The sequence below is a fragment of the Passer domesticus genome, chromosome 10, assembly GCF_036417665.1.
Source record: "Passer domesticus isolate bPasDom1 chromosome 10, bPasDom1.hap1, whole genome shotgun sequence".
NCBI lineage: Eukaryota > Metazoa > Chordata > Aves > Passeriformes > Passeridae > Passer > Passer domesticus.
Window position 1 is genome coordinate 27693251 of NC_087483.1, and position 25776 is coordinate 27719026.

General features: G+C 63.4%; 1 protein-coding gene across 6 annotated transcripts in view; it reads right to left on the minus strand.

Annotated features, from left to right (window-relative positions):
* Positions 1-25776, minus strand: part of SPEG (striated muscle enriched protein kinase) — a 30828-nt gene that overhangs the window by 2152 nt on the left and 2900 nt on the right. Inside the window, exons 2-40 of one of the 6 annotated variants that reach the window (XM_064434771.1) lie at positions 25091-25130; positions 23984-24013; positions 23500-23589; positions 23051-23246; positions 20281-21800; positions 19205-19348; positions 18234-18416; positions 16394-16632; positions 16036-16124; positions 15641-15822; positions 13307-13567; positions 11904-12062; positions 11596-11785; positions 11215-11444; positions 10914-11033; positions 10512-10616; positions 10195-10401; positions 9945-10068; positions 9378-9550; positions 8508-8620; positions 8155-8323; positions 7978-8071; positions 7417-7617; positions 7205-7265; positions 6935-7012; positions 6603-6775; positions 6472-6498; positions 6004-6156; positions 5741-5783; positions 5578-5646; positions 3266-5447; positions 3004-3156; positions 2814-2930; positions 2568-2735; positions 2192-2314; positions 1841-2005; positions 987-1659; positions 661-900; positions 367-590 (exon numbers count right to left, since the gene is read on the minus strand). In XM_064434771.1, the coding sequence (XP_064290841.1) occupies positions 367-590; positions 661-900; positions 987-1659; positions 1841-2005; positions 2192-2314; positions 2568-2735; positions 2814-2930; positions 3004-3156; positions 3266-5447; positions 5578-5646; positions 5741-5783; positions 6004-6156; positions 6472-6498; positions 6603-6775; positions 6935-7012; positions 7205-7265; positions 7417-7617; positions 7978-8071; positions 8155-8323; positions 8508-8620; positions 9378-9550; positions 9945-10068; positions 10195-10401; positions 10512-10616; positions 10914-11033; positions 11215-11444; positions 11596-11785; positions 11904-12062; positions 13307-13567; positions 15641-15822; positions 16036-16124; positions 16394-16632; positions 18234-18416; positions 19205-19348; positions 20281-21800; positions 23051-23246; positions 23500-23589; positions 23984-24013; positions 25091-25130 (9508 nt within the window). Of the gene's footprint in view, positions 1-366; positions 591-660; positions 901-986; positions 1660-1840; positions 2006-2191; positions 2315-2567; positions 2736-2813; positions 2931-3003; positions 3157-3265; positions 5448-5577; positions 5647-5740; positions 5784-6003; positions 6157-6471; positions 6499-6602; positions 6776-6934; positions 7013-7204; positions 7266-7416; positions 7618-7977; positions 8072-8154; positions 8324-8507; positions 8621-9377; positions 9551-9944; positions 10069-10194; positions 10402-10511; positions 10617-10913; positions 11034-11214; positions 11445-11595; positions 11786-11903; positions 12063-13306; positions 13568-15640; positions 15823-16035; positions 16125-16393; positions 16633-18233; positions 18417-19204; positions 19349-20280; positions 21801-22864; positions 23247-23499; positions 23590-23983; positions 24019-25090; positions 25131-25776 lie in introns of all 6 variants that reach the window. The other 5 variants (XM_064434769.1, XM_064434768.1, XM_064434772.1 and 2 more) reach the window with 5 other exon arrangements.

Below are 25776 nucleotides of genomic sequence, written 5' to 3' on the forward strand. Positions count from 1 at the left end.
AGTCCCAGATCCCCAGGAACCCCAGCACCCACAGCATTCCCAACACCCATAGCAGCCACAGCACTCCACTACTGCACCCTCCAACACCCCTCTCTGACACTGCAACACCCTGACAGAGCCCAGCCAGCTTCCAAGGATACCCCAACTGCCCCACAGCACGCAGACTCTCCCACTGACCCCAGTGATGCTAAAGAAATTCACAGACACCCCCAGCACCCCAAAGGCCTCCCACCTTCCCCAAGGACACAGTTCCTCCCCATTCCCAAATCCCCCAGAGCACAGGCATATATGCACACCTTTGGCAATAAGCATGCCCCAGTTCTGTCCCTGTCCCCCAAGCCACTACACCCGTGGTGCCCCACTCACACATGTACTCCAGGGTGCCAGCACGCCGCCCCAGCTGCCGCAGCACAAGTGGGTTGTAGGTCTGGGCACTGCCAAAATCGATGATCTTGAGGGCATTTGTGCCCGAGACGATGATGTTGTCTGGCTTGATGTCGAGGTGCACGATGCGGCGGCCATGCAGGTACTCAAGGCCCTGCAGGAGCTGCAGTACGTAGCTCACCACGTCATCCTCCGAGTAGCGAAACCTGGGGGCAAGTGCCATCAGCAGGTAGCCCCACACCACAACTGCCCCAGTGGCCCTGTGCCCACCTGTACCTGTCCACGATGCTGTAGAGGATCTCCTTGCCAGCACAGTTCTCGCAGATGAGCACCAGGTAGCGGGGGGTGATGTACGCCTCGTGCAGGGCCATGATGCGCTCATGGTGCAGCGCCTTGAGGATCTCGTACTCCTGCAGCACGCTCTGCTTCCGCTCCGCCTCGTAGGGCACAATCTTGGCCATGAAGTGCTTCCCTGTGGCATTCTCCTTGCACAGCCGGATCACCCCGAAACGGCCTCTGCAGCATAAGGCAGGATTCAGCATCCCTGGTGCGGGGTGCTGCAAGAACACCCCTGGCAAACACCGTGCCCTACCACTACTCACCTTGCTTTCTCATCCAAGAAGGTGTATGGCTTCTGGGGCACACCCTGCCGCAGTGCTGTGCTGTCTTTAGCCCCTGGGACCGCACTAGCAGCTGGGGGCTCCTTGGAGGGTGGGGGAGTGGTGGTGGGCTCCAGCACAGGGGGTGATGTGGGGGGCATGGAGATGAAGGAGGTTACCATGTAGGGAGGCATCTTCCGTGAAGGTGTGGTGTTGGGGGTGGGAGATGGTGTGGGGGCTGAGCTGGGCGTGGTTGGCACTGGGGAAACGGTGGGGGACTTGGAAGGAGACGGAGCCTGGGGCGGGGGGGAAGTGTCCGTGGGGGGTGCAGGGGAGCCCGGAGTGGGGGTGTCTGTATGAGGAGAGGCAACAGTCCGAGGTGGGGTGAACATCAGCTCAGGAGGCACATAGACAGTGATGTTGGGTGGAAGCTCAGGATCTGGTGGCACTCCCTCTTCATGGGGTGCAGGAGGTGGAATGACCCCTGTGGGGGCACCCTCCTGTTCTGCTCCTGCTGCCTTCTGTACCACTCCCTTGTGCTTGCGTGGTGGTGTGGTGGGAGGGGCCCCTGCAGCCACTGGCTCCGGGTGCTCCTCAGGTGTCTGGGTTGACCGGCTGGAAGCCACCTTCTCAGGAATGGGGACAGCAACATCCTTGGCTGGGGCAGCTCGGGCATCTACAGGGAGCAAAGGGAGGTGTGAGCCAAGTGGGGGTAAGCTAGGAGTGGACTGTAAGGGCATCTCATTTCCCAAAGCCCTGGGAGGAAGATGCCATGGGACTCAAGGATCTCCAAAGCACCCCAGAGGCCACAGGTGCCTCCGTGGCCACCCCACACCCATGGGACAGGGCTTGCTCACCTGCTGCCTCAAGATGCACCTTTACAGAGGGGTTGCTGTAGGGTCCCTGCCCAGCCTTGTTGACACAGGCCACACGAAACTTGGCAGTGCTCCCGGGAGGCAGCTCAGTCACATTGAAGTAGCAGTCCATGATACCAGTGCTGACAATCTTCCACTCGTGCTCCCCTGCCAAAGCAGAAGTAAGGTAAGGCAAGGGCAGACTAGGGACAGGGGCAGCCCACTATCCCCTGTCCTTGATTCTGCCAAGCCACAGGGGACAGCTAGGACATTGGGCACTTTTGTCCTAGGTGCCCCTCTGTGAGCCCCTATTCCTGCCTGTGGCTGCCAGGGATGGGAGGCAGCACCACATACCTTCCAGTCTGCGCTCCAGTGTGTAGGTGCAGGGGGCTTTGCTCTCAGCAGGCTTCCACAGCACCAGCACCGTGTTCTTGTACTTCTGGGGGATCTCTGGGGTGCCTGGCCGCCCAGGGAGCCCTGCAAGGGTACAGACAGGGTGGGCTGGGTGTCCAGCCAGGGCCAGAGCAGAGCTGCTGCAGTGAGAGGGCATGACAACACATGGGTTCAGAGATGCTGGAAATGCTCATGTAAAACCATCCTGTCCTCTTTCAAAAGCCCCGGTCTCTTGCAGATGTGGAGAGCAGCACTCAAGTCACCTGCACCAACTGATCCCCAGCCATGAGCCCAACTTGTGCCCTTCCTGTCTCCCGAGGACCCCCAGCCTCCTTACGTGCCACAGCCAGCGTGCAGGAGCTGATGGCTGTGCCCAGGATGTTGGCAGCTGCACACTCGTACAGCCCTGCATCCTTCCTGGAGACCTTGGCAATGGTGAGCATCTGCCGTCCGTCCTTGCAGGAGACGACGTTCAGCCCACTGTCCGGCTGCAGGGACCTCTTGTCTGTAGTGGGGGAAGAGGAGTGGGATGACACGGTGCCTGTCAGAACCCACCCTCGAGGCAGTGCGGGCAGAGCCCCACCTTTCATCCAGAGGATCCGTGGGGTTGGGCTGCCAGCAGGAAGGCAGCAGAGGGTCAGCGCCTCGCCCTCCAGCAGCACCTGGTCCTTTAGCTTGATGTGGAAAATAGGGGGGAAATCTGGAAAGCAGAGTGGGGCGTTAGGCTGGGGTGGGGATACACAGCCGCCATCCCGTCCTGGGGCTGCACCTACCCGATTCACTGGGTGTGTGAGGCCGGCCGGCGGCGGGTCCCTCCTCCCGCAGAAGGCTGGAGGGGATGCTGGGCTGTGAGGCCATCTTCTCCTTCTTGCCCCGGGAGAGCCCCCAGCGCTCCCACCGGGACCTCTTCTGGCTGTCACCCCCACCTGTGGGCACCCAGGGCAGGTGAGAGCGGGGCCAGGCCGTGGTGGCCACACCTGCCTGGGCCACGGGTAGCCAGCAGGAGCCCCCGCGGCATCGCCCCTCATCGCTCACCTTTGGCAGAGGCAGAGGAGCCTGTGCTGGCCTCGGAGCGCAGCGACTCGGAGGAGGGCGCGGGCCCCGGCCGCAGGCTCTCCCCCTCGGAGCTGGCGCGGCGGAGCTGCCGGGAGCCCTCGCCCTCGGGCCGCTCGTCCGACACGCTGCGCAGCCGCGCCGACACCCGCTCCATTGTGGCACTGATCTTCCTCCGCACAGCCACCGCCGGTGACTCGCTCTCCCCACCGCCCCCCGGCTCTGACTTGAGGCTCTCGGAGTCCCTCCGCTCCCTGGAGCTGGCCAGAGCCATGCTCCACGAGAAGCGGCGCCCACCAGATGGGGTCTCGCTGCCTCCGTCCTCCCCCATGCTCTTCTTCCTCTCAGCAGGCGGGGTCCGCTTGAGGAGTATGGACATCCTCCGGAAGAAGCCCCCATCCTTCTCCACCTCATGCAGGTCCTGCACGGACTTGGACTTGGCTGCCAGCCCGGTGGGCCGGTCCCTGCGCAGCTCCAGGGGCACGCCGGCCGGTGTAGGGCGGTAGATGCCCTCGTCAGAGACGGGGGGGCCGGCCAGGTGCCGGTCCTCGGAGCGGGAGCGGGTGAGGAGCTTCAGCCCCCGGGTGAGGGATGATTCGCGGCCCCGCTTGAACTTGGCCTCAAAGACCTCCTCTGAATCTATGTCCTGGATGACCAAGGAGCTGGAGGAGCCGGTGGGTTTCACCTCCCTCCTTGATGCTGGTGCTGGCGTAGGGGGCTTTGCAGGGCTGGCTGGTGGGGTCTCCTTGATGTTTGGTGGGGGCTCATTGGTGGTTGGTGGGGGTTCCTCAGTGGCTGTCTCCCCGCCTTGAATAGCTCCCATGACTTGCATCATCTTGGCATAGGAAGACTTTATGTGGGTTTGGGGAACAGGGGTTGTGGACTTTGGTGGGGTGGGAGCTCCTGTCCTGGCAGCCCCCTCCCCACTGGCTCCAGCAGCCTTGGTGGGTGTCTTCTCTTCTTGTCCCCTGTCCATGGGCTTCTTCCCTGTGGTGGTGGCAGCCTTGCTGGCCCCGGGTGGGCCATGTTCCTCAGGGATGCGCCTCCTCCCTGAGGCAGCCTTTGCAGGAGCGGCCTGGGGAACAGTGATCTCTGCTGGAGGGGGTGTTGGTGTGCTTGGGGTGTCTGGTGGCACTGTGGGCCGAGCATCAGAGAGGGCAGAGAGAGAGGGGGACTCCTTGAGCCGCTGGGCTTCCAGGCAGGCCACTGGGATCTCCAGGGGCGCACCGGAGCGTCGGTGCCGGACGACAGGCTCAGCGTCCCCATGACTGAAGGAGCTGCTCTTCTGCAGCCGGCACTCGGCGGGGAGGAGGCGCGGCGAGGTGGCTTCACTGGAGGCTGCCCGCACCAGCCGAGGCACTGCTGGTGCCTCCAGGCGGGCTGACCGTGAGGCTTTCTTGTCAGGGCTGACCCCCAGGGTCTCCAGGAGGGGACCCCGCAGGCCGCTGACCTTGCTGTCCCCAGAGCTTCCCCGCAGCAGCCGCTGGCGCATCAGCTCCAGGCGCTGGGCGTGATCATCCTCCCCCCAGACCATCTTCCGCCTTGGCAGCTCCATGGAGGCTGCCTTGGCTAGGGCCCCACGGGGGTCCCGGGCTGCCTCAGCCCCCTCCTCAGCCCCTGGCAGCTGTTGGAGCAGCAGGGCACTGTCAGCAGAGCTGCCCCTCTTCAGCTCTCCCCGACGGGCACTCCCTGGGGACTCCAGGCTGGAACCCTTCCTCATGGCTTTGCGAGGATACTCCGGCCGCTTCTGGGCTTCGGGGGCTTCCTCATCAGAGGAACCAGGCGCCTCCACCTCTGCACATGGTCGCCGTGGCCCAGCACTCCTTGGCCGCTTCCCCAGGGCCACCCCAGGCTTCCCTGTGCCCTGGCTCTGCCACTCCATGGCAGAGGCATCCCCCTCTGGCTGCAGCCCCTCGGATGTCCCAATGGTCTCCTCGTCTGTGGGGATCTCATTGAGTGACATGCGGGAGCCAGAGAACTCCACCTGGTGAGGCATGGGGATGAAGGGCAGCTCATCCAGGTCGTCTGAGTCTGAGGAGGAGGACAGCGCTGGTGACTCTTTGAGATGCCGGGGCACGGCGATGGAGAGGTGGTTGGACGTGTCCTCCAGCAGCTCTGGGATCGGCCGCAGCACCATGTTGCACTTGTAGCTGATCTGTGATCGCTGCAGCCAGCACAGAGGGCTGGGTCAGGCTCAGCTGCGTGGCATGGCATCATCCTGCCATTACACATCCCCCCATCCTGCCCAAGACACAATCCCACCTGCCCCCTCCCTCCCCAGCCCCTGCCTTCACCTGCCATTTCCGACGGGAGATGAAGAGCTTGAGGTGGTCGGTGCTGATGACCTTTCCTTTCGCCAGTGTCTGTGGGGTGAGGGAACAATGGTGTGTCTTGGAGCCTGCAGCAGGCTCAGGGACCCTCGTGGCCTCTTGGCATTAGTTCCGAGCCCAGGCTCACCTTAAACCAGGGATGCTCCAGGGTCTGTTCTGCATTGGGTCTCCTGTGAACCGACACCATTGGGTGAGAACCACCCAGCTCAGAGGCTTTGGGCAGGGGAAAAAGGGCAGGGGAGAGTCTGGCTGCCCACGGTGCATCCCAGCAGAGCTGTACAGCAAGCTTTGCCCTTGGCACCCCAATGCATGGGGGTCCCCACCCTCCCTTGAGCACAAAGCTCATGCTGAAGGGGCAGGGGAGGAGGAAGGGGACCCTGCAGTACTCACAGCTTGTCATTGACCAGCACTTTGATGACAAAGCCCTTGGCTTCCCGGGTGAGCCCCTGGAACATCCTCTCCTCAAAGGCCACGTTGTAGTTGCGGATGTTCATCAGCGTTGTCTTGTCATTCTCCCCCACGAAGGGGGAGATCCCTGTCAAGCTGCCAAGGAAGAGACACTGTCACTGGGCCATGGGGCCATGGAAAACAGCATGGAAAATACCAGAGAACTGAGGACATGATCCCAGACCCCGTCTCTGGGGTCATGGGGACATGGGAAACAGCATGGCAAGTATGGGAGACTGAGGACAGCACCTCAGACCTCAGCCCTGGTGCCATGGGGAGGGCAGAATTAGGAGCAGCTGGAAAGGAGGCTGAGTCTGTAAGGAGTCATGTGCATGGTCACAGCCTCAGCTCTGGAACTGTTGGGGGGGTGGAAAGGGTGTCCCTCCTGTGAAGACACACCGGGGCACTTACCAGAGGTATGCGATAACCCCCACAGGCCTGCAGAGAGGAGAGCACAGTTACTGCACATCACAAGCCCTCCAGGGTGCCCAGTCTCTCCTGGCACAGCAGGGAGCCCCCAACCACCCAAGGGCCACCCTTACCAGATGTCAGTGACGCTGGAGACAGGGGTCTGGTTGACAATCTCAGGGCCCACGAACTCAGGGGTGCCATACTTGCAGTACTGTGGCTCCTCAGACGTCAGCTCCTGTGCGTTGCCGAAGTCACAGATCCGGATCTGCTCGCTGCTCAGATCTGCCATCAGGAGGTTTTCTGGCTACAGGACAGTGCAGAGCAGAGGGGAGCTTGGCAGGTCGCAGGGGCTTTCCCCAGGGAATGAATGTTCCCTCTCAGCAGGACCACTCCCTGCCCAGTGCACCAGGAGCCCTTCACTGGAGGCACTGGGCAGGAGGAGTCTGTACAGACTCTCACTCACTTTGATGTCCAGGTGCAGGACACTGTGCTGGTGCAAGTAGCAGATCCCTTCCAGGACCTGCCGCATGTATGACCGGACCTGCAAGAGATGGAGTGAGGAGAGTGGGCAGCCAGAACGGGAGTCAGCTGCACACTGGCTCTGTGCAGAGGAGAATGTGGGCTGTGGCCCCATTAGTACAATGAGCACTGCACATCTCTAGGCTGGGACAGACTCCACTGTCCCTAGGATCCCTCCCTTCCACATCACTTTGCTCCCACAGCATTCACTCACCTCCGACTCACACACTGAGGGCTTCCTCACCATCCTGTCCAGCAGCTCTTCTTCAGAGCATCTGGGCCCCAGTCAAGGAGCATAAAAATTCCATGCTCATGCCCTGTGCCCCACACCCAGCTCCTCTGCACCCACTCTTCCCACCTGTTCCCTGCAAAAGCCTCCCCTCCTCCCCTGTGCTGTGCACGCATGGAGCAGTGCCCAGAGGATACAGCTCCATGACCATGATGACAGCATTCTTCTTCTCAAAGGCATCGTGGAAGAAGACGATGCGCTCGTGGTCCAGCTGAGAGAGAATGTGCAGCTCCCGCCGTGCCGACTGCTTGGCCTTGGTCCTGCCAGGGATGAACTTGGCGGCGAAGTCCAGCCGGGTGCTCTTCTCTGTCACCCTCCGCAGATAGGAGAAAGCCCCCCTGCAATTCAGCAGTAGGGGTGAGGGAGGATAGGAAGGTGCATGAGCAGGAGACCTCCCCCTTCCCTGAGCAGCTGGCACGGGCACCCACTCTGCAGGGAGCTGCTTGCAGCTTCAGCCGCCTCTGTTACCATCCACTGGTCACAGAGACCCCAAGCCTGGCTTTTCTCTGGCCATGCCAGGTCCCCACCCTAAGCTGGCACAGGAGCGTCCACGGACAGCTGAGAGGAGCCCCAGCACACCAGGATCTGGCATATAATGGAGCTCAGTGCCCTGTGTTGGAGCCCCAGGGTGCAGCCTGGCTCCAGTACCCCAGTCCCGGCAGTGCCCGGGATGCCCCACCATGCCAGTGGCCACCTACCTCCCGATCTCCTCGTGCACATCGTAGTAATCAGTCAGGCGTCGTGCCTTGTGCAGCGCATCCTCCTCCATGCTGGCATCAGCAGCGGGCTGGGCTGGGAGAAGGAAAGGCGCTGGCAAAGGGCAAGCCAGACATCCAGGCTCTGTCCTTAGGGGCTGGGGAGCCAGTCAGCCATACCTGCCCGCACCACCAGCTCTGCTTTGCAGGAGACCTCCCCAGCCAGATTCTTGGCTGTGCAGGTGTAGACGCCACTGTCAGGCTCGGCAGCACCCAGCACCACCAGCGAGCACTCGTTGTCCTCATACACGAAGCTCAGGTGGCTGCTCTCCTCCAGCAGCTCCCCATCCTGGGGGTGACAGGGGTATTGGGGGTGTCCTGTCCCATCCCTGACCAACTCCCACCACCCTTTCCCCATGGGTAAGGCATGGGACACATCCTGGATCACCAGTGCAGCAATCCTGGTGAGGCAGTGAAGTGTGTGGGTCTGGTGGGAATGTGGTTCAGGAAGGTGTTGGGGGCTGCCAGCCCACCTTGTACCACATGATGTCTGGCAGCGGTTTCCCCTCCACCACCACAGCGAATCGTGGTGTCTCCCCTTCCTGGGCGTCGATGTCCTCCATGATGGACTCAAAACGTGGTGCCTCTGCCAAGAGATGGGTCATGGGGCACCACCGGGCAGTGCCAGCCCCTGCCACTGCCAGTGTACAGCAGCGAGGTGCTGCAAGCAGGGGCATGGAGTGACATGCGGCAGTGCCACTCCAATGCACATGCAAGTGGGACACCTCTGCAGGACAAACCACCAATGGCATGTGTCTGCAGCAGCATTCAGCAGTTCCCCATTGGAGTGGGGCACTGTGGGGCAGTGCCACTCACAGCACACAGGCATGGGGCACTGTGGTAGTGCATCTCACATTACATATGGCTGTGGGGCACTGTGGAGGTGTCCCTTATGTTTCTTGGCTATAGGGCACTGGGAGCAGTGCCTCCCAATTACACTCAGGAATGGGACACCCTGCAGCAGTGCCACCCATGGCATCCATGGCCAAGGGACGCTGTGAGGCACTGCCTCCTCATGTACACAGTCATGGGACACATGGGACACCTCTGCCCAGGTCAGACAGGGGGATGGAACACTGGGCAGCAGTGCCAGTGCACGGCTCATGGTTTATCATCCCCATGATTGCCACCCTACAGACTGACATCACCACGACACACGAGCGTGAAGGACTGAGGAGCAGTGTCACGCTATGGGGCAGTGCCCCCATGGCACACGGGCGTGGGGCACCATGGGGCAATGCCACCCTGCAGGGCGATGCCCCCACTCCAGCACATGGGCTTGGAGCACTACTGGGTGCCACCCCCAGCAGACAGACACAGCCTCCCAGGGCAGGGGCACCTACCTGCGAGGCGGAGGCGGAGGGTGCAGTGGGCAGTGCCGTGGCGGTTGCTCACCTCACAGGCCAGCAGCCCCCCAGCCCCCCGGCCCACTCGCAGCAGCCGCAGGCAGTGCTGGTCGTCGTCTGGCATCATCATCTCGCACGTGTCCTCCAGCTCCCCCAGCACCTGCCCACCCCTGCAAGCACAGCAGCTGTCACATCACAGCTCCACAGGCAGAGCCACTGCCCCACTGATAGATCCCACCCCACAGCCCCAGGACTGCCTCCTTACCCACAGCCAGCCCCAGCTCCCACCCCGCAGCCCCCTCAACGCTCTCACATCCCGTTGCTAGCCCTGCCTCCTCGATGTCTCTTGCCCCGTGATACCCTACAGACAGCACCCCACAACCTCCCCTACAACTCTTCAGAGCCCTGGACATCATCCTTGTGTGCACACCCAGACCAGCCCCCAGGGAAGGAGCCCCCCCCACACACAGTGGGCTGCATGGAGAGGTGGAAGTCCTTCTATGTGCGTCCTGTGGGGTGATGCTGGGCACAGGGCAGGCAACAAGGCACAGTGCCATGTCCTACCTCTTCCAGGTGACGGTGGCCTCCACATGGTTGATGGTGATGGTGATGGAGGCTGGCTGGCCTTCTACCACATACACCACATCTGGCTTGTCCAGGATGACCGGGGCCTCCTCCAGGTAGGGACCTGCCAAATGCATTTTTACCAACCCCTGCCCACTCCATGCCACCCAGCCCTGGGCAACTTAACCACCCAACAAGGGACAGAGACCTGTACCCCAGCTACCCACTCCCTCCCCACTGCCCTTCTCACCCCGGTCCAGGAGCTGCACGGGCCCCACAGGTGGGGAGGGCTTGCTGTTGCTCTTGGGAGTGGCAGTGATGACACGGAAGAGGTACTGGGCACCCTTGGTCAGCCTGTGCACTGTGTAGGTGGTGTCCTGCACGCCGGTCACCAGCACCACCCACTGCATCGTGCCCAGCACTTGCATTTGCACCACGTAGGTCACCGAGTTGGGGTCTGAAAGGGGAGAGGGTCAGTGCAGAGCCCCTGGCGTGGAGCTACCCCATGCGCCCCACCATGGCACTGCCCCCCCCCTGCCATCTTCCTGCCATACCCTGCCCCCTTACCTATGGCAGCATCCAGCCACTTGGGCTTGTTCCAGGTCAGCGTGATGGCTCTGCCAGTCACCAAGGCCACAGTGGGGGGCCCGTCTGGGGGGGTTGGCACCACATCTGCATGGGGAGGTGGGCAGGGATATAAGCATGGCCACTGCCCCAGCTTATCAGGGCATCTGCCTCACGCTCTGGCTGAGGGGATGGATGAGACCAGCAATTCTTTCTGGTTTCCTGGTGGGGGCTCAGCCTGCCAGCCCCTGTGGGACTGGCACTGCCAGCAAGCTTCATGCAGGACCTAGTGGTCCAGGGATGGCTCCTGACCACACAAGATGAGAATTGCAACACTCCTGGGTCACAGCCTGGCAGGGGGCTGTGAGTGGCCATGCATCCCAAGTGGTGTCTGCTGCTGCTTACCGGTGACATAGAGGTGTGCATAGCACGTGGCCTTCCCCACTTTGTTGGCAATGACGCTTTTGTAGACACCAGCATGTGCGTGGCTCACGGCCGTGAACACCAGACGATGGATGTCTTTATCTAGTGGAGAACAGGGGGACACAGGTGAGACCCTACCAGCTAAGGGCACGGAGAGAGCTCCCCTTCCTGCCTCATGGGGTGTAAAGGTCTGGGGGGTGATGCCTCCTCCAAGGGTGTTCCCCCTTCTCCCACCCCAGGTAGAGGGACCCCAGGGGGTGGGGAAGGCAACGAGGAGTCCTACATTGCATCATCTTGCGGTCATCAGTGCTGTCAATCCGGGAGCCATTGTGGTACCAGGTGATGGAGGGGTAGGGCATCCCGGCCACCTGGCACTCCAGCACGGCCTCCTTCGACTCCACTACGTCCAGGTTGTGCAGTGGCTTCAGGAAATCAGGCATGGTGAAGCACTCTGTCTCCGTCTCCACCTGCTCTGGCTCCTCTGGGATGGATGGCATCTTCTCCAGCTTAGAGCTGCAAGAGCCCAGAGATGCTCACCATGGGAGCATAGTGCAGTGCCCCCAGCTCAGCCCCAGCCCTAGGCTTTGCATAAGCCTGTTGTGTACCAAGTCCCAGAGGGGAGCAAGCAGGGGGAAGCAGATTCCAGTGACCATGCAGCTCTTACATCTGGGAGGCTGCAGATGGCCGTGGCTCCTCCACATAGAGCTCGGCAGAGCATTCCACGTGGCCATGGATGTTCCTGGCGGTTGCCTTGTACTGCCCTTCATCCTCACTGCCCACGTGCACAATGACCAGAGAGTGCAGCCCTCCATCCTGCTGAATCCGCACGTTCTCCCCCTCCTGCACTGGCAGGCCTGTGCAGAAACATACACCACCATCAGCAGCAGCATCCCCTCCAGGTGCAGCCCCCAAGGAGATGAGGAGAGGTCTCCCTGCAGGGCCCTTGGCAAGCTCTCTGAGCTCGGGGGTTACCAAAGTGAGTCCAGGTAACCGTCGGAGGGGGAGTGCCACTGATCATGCAGACAAAGCGCGCTGTCCGCCCTTCCACCACGTCCACATCCTCCAGCTTGCGGGTGAAGAGCGGCTGCACGGAGGGCTGCACCGTCAGTCGGGCACTGCAGGTCAGCTCGTCTGCGAGGAGAGCAGGCACTGGTGAGCCCGCAGAGCCCATGCCTGTGCAGGGCAGCAGGCAGCCCGTGACACCCCCTGTGCAGCCCAGCAACCAGTGTGGCTGTGGGTGAGCATACCCCACACATGGTGTGGGCTGAGCCCAGGTGTGGGGGCTCCAGGCTCTGTCCCTGTGCAGGGCAGGGGGGCACAAATGTGTGCAAGGTCCCCACGCCCAGGGATGGGGCTTTGATGGCAGCAGGCACCTCTTTCCTTTCTGCACAACAATACGGGTGCCAGAGCAAGGTAGGGTGGGAGATGCCCTGTCCTCCCCACAGGGCAGGAGATCACAGCTGGCCTATCCCCTTGGGAACAGGGCAGCAATGCTTAAACAGGTAGTGCCAGCACATGCAGCATCCAAGGAGCAGCATGGGGACATGAGCAGGCTGTGCTCCAGGTGAGGGGATTTCCAGCAGGGACCACTTTGCAATGATGGTGTTGTCACCCACCCTGGGTAAGGATGGGCAACCATTCTCAGGCATCCCTCACCTGCCTGAGCCCCAAACTGCTGCTGCCTTCAAAGCCCCATGGGAATACAGCCTCCTTCATAGGATTGCACAGTCACCATCTGCAGGGTGCAGGGAATGCTGCTTCTCCCTGCAACAACCCCCCAGCCCTGCTGCCTAGGTGGGCAGGAGAGTGGACTCTGTGTGGGTCAGAGCTGTGGGCAGCATGCACAGGCACGCGTGTGTCAGAGCCATGGGACAGAGGCCCATGCAACTTTTGCTGAGCTGCCGTCAGTGATGGGTTGGTGGGAGAGGCTGGGAAGCCCTGACTCCCTGCCCATTTCCCCACCACCTCCCAAGCCAGCAGAGACACATCAGTACTGGAGCAGGGAGCCCAGAAGCTCTGAAGCTGGGGGACAGGCTGGACTCTAGGCCTGCATCCACCTGCTGCAGCCATGGAGCAAATGCATCTTCCCATGTTTCAGGGAGCCACATGCATGCTGGCAGAGGAGCTGAGTGGAGTGGGGTGGGACAGAGCTGCAGGGCTCAGGGTACCGGAGTCCAAAAACTGATGCACACCAGGTTTCCCTCAGAAATCTTCCCAGCACCTGGGGCACCACCCACTCCCTATCCCCCTGTCTCCCGGTAGCCCCTCTCCAGCACTCACAGCTACATCCCTGGGAACAAGAGCCCTGAGCCCAAGGTAGGGGGGGTCTTTCCACCCAGCTAGGGCCAAGCCCTGAGTCAGAACCCACCGCTTACCTTTGGCAGTGCTGAGCTTGCAGGTGTAGATTCCGCTGTCATCTTCATGCACAGAGGTGAGCAGCAGCTTGCACTTGCGCCCATCAAAATGCATCTTGCATTTGAGCAGTGCAGGCTGGAGCAGCCGGCCCCGGGACAGCCAGTCCACGTCCATGTCTGGCGGGCCGGCCACCATGCACTCAAAGACCGCCAGCTCCCCCGCCCCGACCACCAAGTCCTGCAGGGGAACCACGATGGCCAGGGACTGGCACTCGGGGCGAGCTGCCCGGGGAGGGGGGAGAGAGAGAAAGAGAGAGAGAGATGCATCTCAGCAACTGAAAAGCAACCATGAGAGGTAGCAGGGATGGAGTGGGAGTACATGCAGGGCAGTGGTTCATGCAGGGAAGGGGCCTGGTGCAGCGGGCAGGGAGTGCAGCAGGGAAGGGTGGGATGGGAGGTGAGATGTGGAAAGCAGAGCTGAGCAGGGAGGGGGCTGGGGGTGAGGGGAGGTGTCCGTGCCAGGAACACACCACACAGCGCTTTACCAAACAGATTTTATTAGAGCTACAAAAAAAAAGGGTCACGGCCTCGCAGCCCGCCCCCCCATCAAGCCCCCTCCCTGGGAAGAAGAAACCCACAGCCAGGGGATGCTCCTGAGGGACCCAAGCCCTGGGGCTACAAGGGACATGTCTTGGTGGCCAAGCTGGCACCTGAGTGGCCACGGTGAAGCCAAAGGGGCCAATGATCTCCCTCCCCCCTGCACCTCACGCAGGGTGTTCCCCTGTGGGGTCCCTGGGGTCCCCTGTCTCCCGTGCTCCAGGGTGACTGTCACAGAGCTGCCACCGCGCTGCAGCTCCTTCCCTACAGCCCTGGCCGGCACGGCGGCAACCGTGGGCCCAGCTCCCTGCTCCCTTTCCCTGGGCGGCAAGAGAGAGGCAGCAGAACACACAGACAGGGACAAACGGATGGAGCAAGAGACAAGACAGCATCATCTGGGCACGCTGGCCCGGCTGAGGGGGCGCCTGCTGCTTCCCCCGCCCCGCCTCAGTCACGCCTGCCCCGGCCACGTGGCGAGCCCCGGCCCGCAGTCGAGGCCCGCGCGTCCCCGCGGTGCGTCCAGGACGAGGCGGCGGATGGAGAAGGAGGTAATAACACAAGGTGAGGTCCACTGCCTAAGAGGTGTCCAACTAAGAGCCCCGCGGCCGCGGCTCTGAGAGATGCACCCCCTTATCGTACTCCCCCTGCGTACAGACAAAAACCGCAGTCAGCAAGCAGAAGGGTTAGTGCGGCAGCGACGGGACCGGCACGGACACACACACCAGCGCCAGCGCGAGGGGTGCGAGCGGGCAACAGGGCACGGAGCCGTCTGCTGAGCCCCCCAGGAAGGGCTGGGCTTAGGCCGGCACCCCCACAGCCCAGCTCCTGCCCGTCGTGGGACGCTGGGACGGCTCCCGCTCCCGCCGCCGTGCCGCCGCGCTTTGCTGCAGGCTGGGAGCGTCATCCCGCAGCGTACAAGCAGGGCAGCCAAGGCCGGGGCGGGATCGGCACAGCTCAGGGGGCTCAGGCAGCCATCAGCAGCGAGGGCTGGGGAGAGCAGGGCACACGCAGCAAAGGGCAAGAGGAGGGAGGCAGCATCACTCATCCCCACAGGCCCCTTCTCTGGCCTTGGGGATACCAGGCAGAGGCTGGAGATCAGGCCCAACTCCCCCCTCACCCCCTCAAAACTGCACACATAGTTTGGGGTCCTAGGAGGACCACAGCAGGGCTGGGGAGCGATAGCAAGGAAAGGGGAGTGGACAGTGAAGTCCCATGCGTATGGGACATTGCTGGAAATGGGCAGGGAGGGACCCTCTGCAAGTCGCCCTGTGCCTGGCACAGGGCTTGCAGGTAGCCTGGGGCAAGGAGGGAGCAAGCTGCAGGGCACGAGGACGTGTTTCCTACAGAGCCCCCAAGGCCAAAAGCCCTCCCTGGTCAGCCAGGGGCAGCACTTCACCCCACAAGTGTGTGTGTGGGGGCACGTGGGGTGAAGCTGGGCTGTGAGAAGCAGTTGGGTCTGGGTCAGATCAGTGGGGCTCTGGAACAGCAGGCAACAGGTGGGACCCAGGGCTGCACATCTGGATGGAACAGCAAGGCAGATGCCTTCTGCTGCAGGGACAGCCTCTGCGGACAGCCCCAGGCACGCAGCTCCACTTTCCTGTTCCCCACCTGCGCCGCCACAGGGTGAGCTGGCTTGTCCCCTTCTTATGTCACACCAGCAAGTGGGGGGCCTGCAGTGGCCCCTTCCCCACAGCTCATGCAGGGCATAGAGCCAGCTGGCCTCTCAGGTTCTTGGGTGACATACTCAGGGAGTTTTACCTCTGACCTCCAGCCTGGCCTCGCACTGCTTGGTGCCATACTCGTTGACGGCCTTGCAGGTGTAGAAGCCGGTGTCAGTGTGCTCCGCCGCCAGGATGTGCAGCGTGAAGAGCCCCCGCACTCCCTCGGCCTCCTCCACGTGGTGCCGGCGGCCATACTTCACTGGCTGCCTGTTTCTCAGCCTGCTCCAGACAGAGGAAGAGCATCATGGTCATACCTGGCCCTGCACACCCAGCCTGCAACCTGCCTGGGTTTTTTCCCCCCAAAAAAACCCCTTCTCCAACACTCCCTGCTCAGGATCAGAGCTCCATGCAACCATCCCCAAATGGAGAGGTCACCGTGCCTGTCCCCTCCTGTTCTGCCCAGCTGTGACCCCAGAGAGCAGCAGGACTCACCAGTAAATGATGGGCTTGGGCTCCCCACGGACACGAACGCTCATGCTAACATCCTGCCCCTCCAGCACCGACTGGTCCGACAAGGATACCTGGGGAAAGAGGGGTCAGAGAGCAGCAAGCACCGTCTGCACACAGGAACATGCACCCCCACCACTGCACCCAGGGCTGCCTGTCCCCTGTCACAACAGGAGTACCAGGGAAGCTGGTGGCGTGGAGCCTGCCCAGGTGCTGGGAGCACCCTACATCACACCAAGGCCTAGGAAGACCTGACCCAGCACCTCCTGGCACCGAGGACCACGGTACCGGAGTCACAGGGCACTGTACCCCTCTACCAGTCCTGGGGGATTTGCTGTCTCACCTCAAAGGTGGGCGAAGCCTTGAAGGTGGTCTCAGGGGAGCCGCGGGCAGCCCCATGCTCTGCTCTTGGCTGCAGCTTCATGGCCGGTCGGTGCTGGGGGGTGCCGGACTCGGGGAACTCTTCCAGTGGGCTCAGGTACTCCTCGTCCGATGTGATGGGGCTGGCCTGGCCGACCGTGGGGGGCAAGTTCCCATGCCGCTCCACAGCGGGTGCTGGCACAGGAGAGGCTGGATAAGGAGCTGGCAGCAGCCGGAGCGGGACAGGCGGGTTAGGGCACCCCCTTCCACTACCCTGCGTTACAGGGCCGGACACCCGGCCCGCGGCACATCCCGGCTCGGCAATGGCCGGCAGCGAGGGGGTGCGCGGCCGCGCCGGGGGAGGGGGTGAGCAGCAAGCACGCCGAGGGATGATAAGGGGACGCGATATTCCGCAAGGCGACAGCAGGGCTCAAGTGGCTCTTACGCAGCAGCCCGCGCTCCCATCCTTAAGCCGCCCGGATTCCCGGGATGGCTGTCCCTGCCCGGGCCGGCACGGCTGAAGGTGACATTGGCAGCTGCGCTCCCCCCTGCAGCCCGCCCGCCGGTCCGCGCCATCGGGGGCCGGCCTGGGGGACTCGCGGGGTGCGGGATACAGGGGCCGGCGGGGACGGGATGGGGAGCGGCGGCCGGCACGGGGGACTGGCAGAGCCCAGTCGCCACCATGGGGGTGCCGGGCCCCTCCGGAGCGCTCCCAAGCTCCCTGCCCTGAGCCGGGGGCGGCGGGCGGCCTTCCCGGTACCGGGCAAGGGCTGTGTCCCGGCTCCTCCGTGATACCCGCGGGCAGCTTCCAGCGGAGAGCTGGGAGCCCGAGCCCTTCTTCCCGCTGTCCACAACCCCCCTCCCGCCCCCGAAGCACCCCGCACTCACCGGGGCCACGGCAGCCCCGCGAGCCGAGCCCCGTCTCACCGCCAAGCCGCCCTGGGTGCCGCGGCGCTGCCGGTGCCGGCCGCCCCCGGCTCGCAGCGCCGTCGGCCCGCTGAGCCCTCCCCGCCCCAGCGCCGGCCGGCCCCCGGGGCCGGGCCAGCAGCGCGGGGGAGGGCCCGCGGCGGGCCGGGGGCTGCCGGGCCCTTCCCGGGCCCCCGCCGCTCTGCCGGCTGCCCCTGGCTGTACTGTCCCGCCTCACCACGGAGCGGGCCAGTTTTGGGTCCCTCCAGCCTTCGGGCGGCTCTGAGCCTCTGCGTGCCACCCAGAGACACTCTTGGAATGGGGAGCGCTTTGGGGCTGCAGCGGGATGGGGATCCCCATGGTCAGGGGCTGGCAGCTTGGTGGGCAGGCAGGGTGTCCCCACAGCTAAGAGATTGTGGGGCGGGGGTCTCCCCGCGGCCAGCGGAGCGGAGTGCAGGGATGTACCCACAATTTGCGGGCTGGGGAGCAGGCTGGGATATCCCCACGGTTCGCATGCTGGAGGTAGGAGTACCCACATGGTTTGCAGGCTGAGGGCAGGGGTACCCACATGGTCTGCGGCTTGTAGAGCAGGCCGATGTACCCCCACGTCTAGCGGGACACAGGGCAGGTGTGGGGGCCGGCCACTGGGCCGCTTGCTGGGCGCCCGGGGATGCTCACACCCTGACCCCGCTCCCCCCACGGTAGGATCCTCCCGTGCCTGCCGGGAGCACGTCAGCTGCTTTGGTTCAGACAGAGCCTTGTAGGGTAAGGAAGCCGGTTTCTTCCCAGTGACAGCAGCGGCAGAGCTGGCAGCCAGCCTGCCGCGGCGCCAGCCCTCGCTCCCTCCCTGTCTGCCTCCCTCCTTGCCTCCCTCCTTCCCTCCCGGCGTCCCTCCGGCCGCCGGCCGCGGTACTCACCGGGCCGCACGCTGAGGATGGCACTGCAGCAGGTGGCCCCCACCTCGTTGGCCGCGGTGACCGTGTACAGCCCGGCGTCGGCCACCCGGGCACTGCGCACCAGCAGCGTGTGGCGCTCGCCCTCCGCCTTGATGGGGCGCGTCGTGCTGCTCCGCAGCGGGACCCCGTCCTTCCTCCAGGACACTGCCGGCAGAGGCGGGGGTCACGCGTGGGCAGGACAGCCCGAGCTTTCCCGGGGTCCCGGGGAGGCCAGGCGCTCCTCTGCCTGGCCTGAGGACCCATTTGCTACGGGGAGCAGCCCCGGGATCCCACGGCCCTCTGACGGAGAGACCGTGGCTGGTCCCTCTCTGCTTCCTGACATCCTCCTGCCCTCCAGTGGAGGCTGGAAGAGGGAATTCAAGCGGCTTGGCTTCTGCCTGCCTTTGGCGACTGGCACCGGCTGGGCTGGGTGCCCAGCTGCCCCCGCGCACGTCCTGGATACAGCACGCCCGGTGGCCATCAGCCCTAAGCTTCTGGCCGCGGGAAACCACAGGGTTTGAAGACACCCTGATGTCTTCAAGACATAATGAAGAAACCATCAGGGCTGGAAGACATCCTGATGATCATCAGTTCCAACACCACCTCCTCCGGCATGGGCAGGGACGCCACCCACTAGATCAGGTTGCATCACCGTCCCTGCCCTCGCAGTACTCAGTAGCCCTTCTCCCACTTTCCCAACAGCCTGTCCCAGCACTGGGGGACAGCAGGCACCCTGTCCTCTGCCCCCTGTCCTGGCAGGCAGCGCCCAGGCACTTCACTCCTGTCTGAGGGCAGGAAGGGACGAAGGGGTGCTCCCAGGGTGGGCACATCACCTCCCCTGAGACACCCAGCTCAGCCTGGGTGTCCCACTCACGCCACGCAGGTGGGACATGGACATGCAGAGTCCCTCTGCCATGCTCATGCCCCTGACACCCCGCTCCGGGGTGGCTCACCTTCTGGCTGGGGGTTGGCCGTGACAATGCACTTGAGCAGCACCTCTGCCCCCACGACAACTGCCATGTCCTGGATGGGGATCTCAAAGATGGGGGCTTCCAGGGGGTCTTCACCCGCTGAGACATAGGAGTCGTCTGAGGACTCTGCACAGGGAGAGATGGGCCCCGTGGCTGTCAGCAGGGTGCAGTGAGTGGGTCCTGGGCCATGCGGGGCTGCATGCAGGCAGAGCTTGGTCTCCCAGCCCTCTGCTCAACCACACCCTCTCTGGGGCATTAGCAGGTACTCGGGCCATGCAGTGGGTGAAAAGGCCACATCAGGATCCACCCTGGCACAGAGCAGGCAGTGGGGACAAGACAGGGGACCAGGAAGGGGCAGGAAGCATACAGCTTCTTGTACATCCCCATAGGACAGAAGAGATGAGGCGACACTGGGGTGTGGAAAAAGGAGGGTGGTATAGCCTGCTGCATCCCCCGCCCTGAACTTCCCCCAGTCCCTCATGGGATGGTGGCTGCTGCACCCCAATACCTCAGCAAGCACCTCCCAGCTCCCTCCCCTCTCATGGCCCCAGCACACGGACAAAAGTCCTGGGGCTGTGCCAGGAGCCTCAGACGTGTGGGCTTGGCACTCCTCTGCTAGAGCAGAGCCTAAAAGCTCCCAGCCCAGGTATAGTCTGGTCTAACTGCTGCATGATGGGATGGGCAGGACACCTGTCCCCCAGCCAAGCCACCTTCCCCTGGGGAAGCTTGGGCTGCATGCCCTGCCTGGACCACCAAGCATGGCCCAGACAGGACCATGGGCTCTATGCCACAAGTCAGTGTGCTGTATCTTGCCTGTGCCAGACAAGAGGCATGGAGAAGGTAGCAAGCACTGTAACCCCAAGGCCCAGCAAACTGGCAGCCAGGCTGGTCTGTCTTGTGGCACTGCTTGGTGCCAACTACCCCAGCCTCCAGAGTCATGTCCCTCCACCCCTGGGCTCCCCATGCCTCCCAGGAGCAGGATGGAGGTTCCCCAACCCACCCAGGGGCTGGCCAGACCAGCTCTGTGCCTGCAGGAGGGCAGAAAGCCATGCCCCTACCTAGCTCTGGAGAGGTGGGCCTGGCTCGGCGTCCCTTCCCCTTGCTCCGTGTGCTCCTGCCTTCTTGAGCCATCCGGCCACTCTCCTTCTTCTCTGACACTTTCATCTGCCTTCTCTCCACCTCCCTGCCCACACCATGCTGTCCTGCCCAGCTTCGTTCCAGACGAGCTTCCTGCTCCATCCCCGGCTTTGCCCAAGGCAGGAACCGCACTTCCGCGGGCGTCTCCGGCCGCCGGTACAGTCCGTGGGGCACGGCCAGCCGGGCAGCCAGGGCCTCGTTCAGTGCCCCCGGGCCACGGGCAGGGCCTCCATCCGGGTGCACACTGCCTTCGGCAGGACCCGCCTGCGAGAGGGCCGCCCTTCCCTGCGGGCTGGCTTGTGCCAGTGGCCACTGCTCCTTCTTCTTCACTTCCCCAACGCCTTCTTGCTGCAGACCCTTCCTGGCACCTGCATCCTCCACCGAGCTGGGCTGTCCAGCCGCCCCACCCCCCCCCACTGGGGCTCTCTTCCCGCGCTGCCCCCCTGGCAGTGGCTCCCCATCAGGTCCCACCAACACCACGCTGGAAAGTGCCAAGTGCTGGATGACGTGTGTGCTCTCTGCCGGCGGGCAGCTCTTGGGTGGCAGTGCCTTGCGTCCGCCGGCGCCCTGAGAGGAAGAGGTGCGGGGGGCACGGGGTGCGGGGGGCTCGCTGGCCGCCGGGGGTGAGGGTGCCGGGGGCAACCCGGCTTTGCACAGCTCCTGGGAGCGCCGCAGCTGCTGCTTGGAGACCGTCCGCTTGATGCGGGTCAGCTCCTCTGCAAATTTGTGCTCGATGGCATAGACGCGGTTGGCGAACTTGCCCCGCTCGTCGAAGGACGCGGCTTTCTGCCGGAAGGCCAAACGCCGGCAGGCCGCCGTGCTGCCCGGCTCCCAGCGGGCACCTTCCCGCAGGTCCTCCCGCGAGCCACCCGGCGTGCTGGCACGGCGCGCGCCGGTGCCAGGCTGGTCGAAGGAGCGCGTCTTGCGCAGCGGCAGGTTGGAGCGCGCGGGAAAGGGACTGTCCTGCTCCAGGCTCCTCTGCCGCTCCTCAAAGTACTGCAGCCTTTCGAAGATCCTGGAACCAGCGCGCACCAGCTTGGGGGACGCACGGACGGAGATGCGGCCGGAGGTGTCGCTCATGGGTGTCTGCGGACGGGACTCCTGTGTGCTACCCTGTGAGTACCCAGAGGACTTGGGCTTCTTGATCTTCTCCTCGTACTCCTCAGGAACGATGTCCTGGTACTCTACCGGCACGGAGGACTTCTTGCGAGGGGTCACGGGTGTGAAGGAGGGGACGCCAGGGCCACGGGCAGCAGGCTGGGACACGATGCCAGTGGGCGGCTGCAGACACGTGCCAGCACGAGGAGATGGTGAGCGGACGATGGGTGGCTTGGCAGTCAGTGGCAGAGCAGCGGGGGATCTTGGGGGCTCTGCACCAGGCTTTGGAGAGACAGGGCCTCTGTGGAGGTCATCTCTCCGGTAGCCTCCCTGGGGGATGCTGCTGCAAGGGCAGAGACAGAGGAGCATGGCTTAGAGACCACCCTTGTACCTGCTTGGCTGCATCCCAGCTTCCAGCCTGCACCACAGTGCCCAATGGGGCATGGCAAAGGGGTCAAACAGTCACGGCAGCCTGGGGAGACTCAAGGGGTCCCAGCAAGGGGATCTGGTCACCCCAAGACCAGTGGGAGCTATCTGGGTTAGGTGAGAGTCCTGGGCTGCTGGGACCCCTTGCCCGGGGGTACTCGTGTGGAGCAGCAGGGTGATGCTGGGTTACCCAGTGAGTCCCTCCCCAGGGCCACCATGCAGACAGGACCAGGGGCTGGGGGGTGCCCCAGTTTGCTGGGGTGTCCCGGTGTGCTGAGGCAGTGCAGCCTGGCCAGAAGGGGTCCCCAAGGCTGCATGCCCTGCCTGTGCACACGCTCTTGTGGGCACATCTTCCTATCCCACTGCCCCCAGAGGGGCTCAGCAAACGCAGAGCGGAAATCATAAGGTGAAGATGAGGTTCTGGTGGAAGAAGCAGCCTTAAACAAAAAAAAAGAGCAAGATGGAGGTCAAAGGAGCAGGCCTGCAGGTATGGGAATCAAAGGCAGCAGGGAGGGACAGGGGCTCTGAGCACATCAGCAGGATCTGGGGAGGCAGCATGTCCCTGGACCCTGCTGCCACCCCTTTACTGTGAGCAGACACTTGCCTGTGTGCATCCCAGGCTACTGTGCACCTCCAGTTCCCCACACTATGGGCTGCATAGAGCGCCATGGTGGGGTGGAACAGGAAAATACCCATGGTATAATCTGCAGGTGGGGTACTGCAGCTCAAGCAGTGGCACAGGGGATACACCCAGCCTCAACCTGGCCACAGCAGAAAGGGAGCCCACTCTACATCACCCCCAGGCTGCGTTGCTCCCACCTTCTCACCGAGAAGAGGCTGCCTACTGCTCAGAGTCCCCACTCCTCATCGGGGAAGGTGAAGGCAAAGAAAGCCCGGGTGGAGGGAAGGAGATGGCTGCAGGGTTGGAAGGAGATGGCCCCAGCGCGATGTCCCCTCCGTGTGCTTCCCCTGGCTACTTACACGTGGAGAGAGAGCGCCCGTCCTCGGTACAGGCTGAAGGCGCTGCCGTACGGGTCGCTGGCCACCGAAAGGCTATCCTCTGACCCCCAGCTCGTGCCCACCAGATTAGCCCGTGATGCCCGCACCAGCGGCTCCACGCCCAGGTGCCGGACCTCGGCGCCACGCGGGGCCGGCGTGTTTGCTTGCCTTGGGGTTCCCTGCGGCTGCGGCCAGGCAGCGGGACGGAGGTAGGGTCCCCGTGCAGAGAGGCTGGCATCCGTCTCCTTCTCCACCACGGTCTGCTGGCTGCCTGACCAGCTGGAGCGCTCCTCTGCCTGTGACAGGGCCAGCACCGAGGTCGGCGTTGTGTTCATGGAGGCGTCCACGAGGGTGTCAGACCCACCTGAGAGAAGAGGGATGAGCCACGACTGGGTGCTTGCGGGGACAAGCTCAGCACCCTGCTCAGAAAGGGCTGAACCACTGTGGGGTGTCCCAGCATGTCCTGAGCAGCACCCTGCTGCCTCAAGCCCTCCCGCCTTATGTCCTGGATCACAGCTCCATGGACACCCCAAAATCCTGGCCAGCAGAGGCCTTGTGGGGAGTCATGGCCAGCAGCCAGTGTCAGGGCTCAGTGCCAGCCAAGTGTCCCTGCTCACCCGTGGGGGTGCTGAAGGCTGTCTCATCCTGCAGATCACTGCGCTGTGTCACCTGGGGGTCGCTGGATTCATCCTCACCTGTCTCCGAGTCTGGGGTGGGAGGGGAGAGTAGGGAGTGAGGGTACAGACAGACAGCAGACCACATCAGTACTGCCTGTGGCAGACCCATTGGCTCCAGGAGCACGAGAGCAGTGCCCAGGCAGCTCCAGGGCAGGAGGCATGACTGTGACCTGCAGGGACAGGCTGCCAGTAGGGAAAGGCAGGACTAGGAGTGGGAAAGTCCAGCAGGGCAAGGGCAGGCAGTAACAGTGTTAGATGATGGGAGGAAGGGAGGCAGTGCCAGCAGTGAGAACACAGCTGGCAGAGGTGGCACGGGGACAAAAAGCAGAGCAAGAGCACAGTGGAAGTGACAGAGCAGGGTGGCAGGCTGGGGCACAGGGTCCACTATGGGGACAGTGATGGCATTGGGATGGCATCTTCCTACCGTAGCTTTGTTTCCTGCAGGAGCGGAAAACTTCGCTTCCATAGGGGCAGCAAGAGAGAGAGAGACATCAACACCCGGTTATCGGCCCGGCCTGCGGAGACGCGGGGGCAGCCGGGGCGCCCTTGTCCCCAGCACTTCCCCACCAGGTCTCCACTCTGCATCACATTCACTGCACGCCACTGCAGCGTGCACACAGACCCTCTCCTCACGCAGGCTGTCCCACCTGTGCAGCACACAGCACCATTCCCTCCCTGTGCCACAGCCACATCCTGCCCAGCAGGACAGCCCCCCTATCCCCAGAGCTGCTGGCCTCACCGCTGCAGGATCCATACATCCCTCTGTGCCTGCAGTGCATCTCAGCCTGGGGCCGGATCCTCCCAGTCTGTGCCCCAGCTGGGCACTCCTGGGGGTGCTGGAGCACACGGACACGTGTCCATGTGCACACAGCCTCCCCCTGGCAAGTACAAGTCCATCCTCTGCCCCACCACTGCAAGTGCTCTACAATACAGCTGTGCTCCACAGCACAGCTTTCATTGATAAAGCCAAAATTCTCAGGCAGGGCATCACTAAGAGCTGCTCACCACCAGGCAGGATGTGGCAAGGCCATTTCAGTATCACCCTAATGTCCCATTCCAGGAAAACTAGTGCCATGCTGCCAGGGAAGGACTGACTTTCCTCCTTGCCACTGCCCAAGCGCTCACAAGCTGCAGCAACAACCCCTGCAGTGAGAAACGTCCCCAGCCCCACCACTGCTCCTCTCCATTGCACTCTCAAGGCATGTGGGGAGCCACGGTGCTTCCCCCACTCCAAGCCCCCCTCTGCAGCCCAGCACACGACCAACTGCTTCCTGCACTGCTGGTGCACCAGATCCCCAATCCTAGCCAACAGCCTGGCAGCCCCTGAGCAAGCAGAGCTGCAGGGCCAGGAGCAGACCAGCTGCATGGGGGACACTGTGAGCTCCTGGCTGACTGGGACCCTATTTTGTGGCCGGCAAGATGCAATCCCGCCCTGCCCAGCCTCTGCTCGCTGCCCCTTGCAGCAGGGTGCTGGGTCCCATCCCAGCACACCCGGGGCAGCGGGGACTCGGGTCCTGGTAACTCAACGCACCATGCGTGAAGCGCCCGAAGCGCCGCGAGTGGCCGGTCTTCTGCAAAGGAAAAGAGAACAGAGCATTACCCGTGGCACGGTGACACGTACCTGCCGCGCGCTCACACCGCTGCCACACCGCGCCTGGCACCGCGCACACCCCCCGTCCCAGCACACGCAGCACCGCTCACACCCACGACCTCACACACGCACTCTGGCACGACACACGTCACCCTGTCACGCCCTCCCACTGGCAGGGCACACCTGCCACTGCTCACATGCACCCTGGCTGCACGCCCACGGGTACCCACGGGCACACGCCCCCGCGCACACGCAGAGATGGATGGGTGTGGGTGGGCACGTGTAGCGCATGCCCAGCCACGCACGCTCGCACACCTGCGCGCACGCACGGAGTCTCCTCGGTGATGGCACTGTGCACCCCAGCCCTGTGTGCAGCCCAAGCCCAAGAGTGACAGTGCCGGGCATCCCCACATGCCCCAGAACTGCTGCCTGCAGCTGGCATAGCCTGCAGCGAAGTCTTTGCCTGGGCTGCCGCCCAAGTGCTCTGCAGCCCCTTTAAAGCCACCCAGCCAGCACGGGGATTTGGCCAGCAAAATGTCTTCCAGGCACTGGCCCAGACTCCACCATGGCCACTGTCCCAGCACGGGGACAGCTTCCTTCTCCCCCTGTAGAGGCCATGCCAGTTG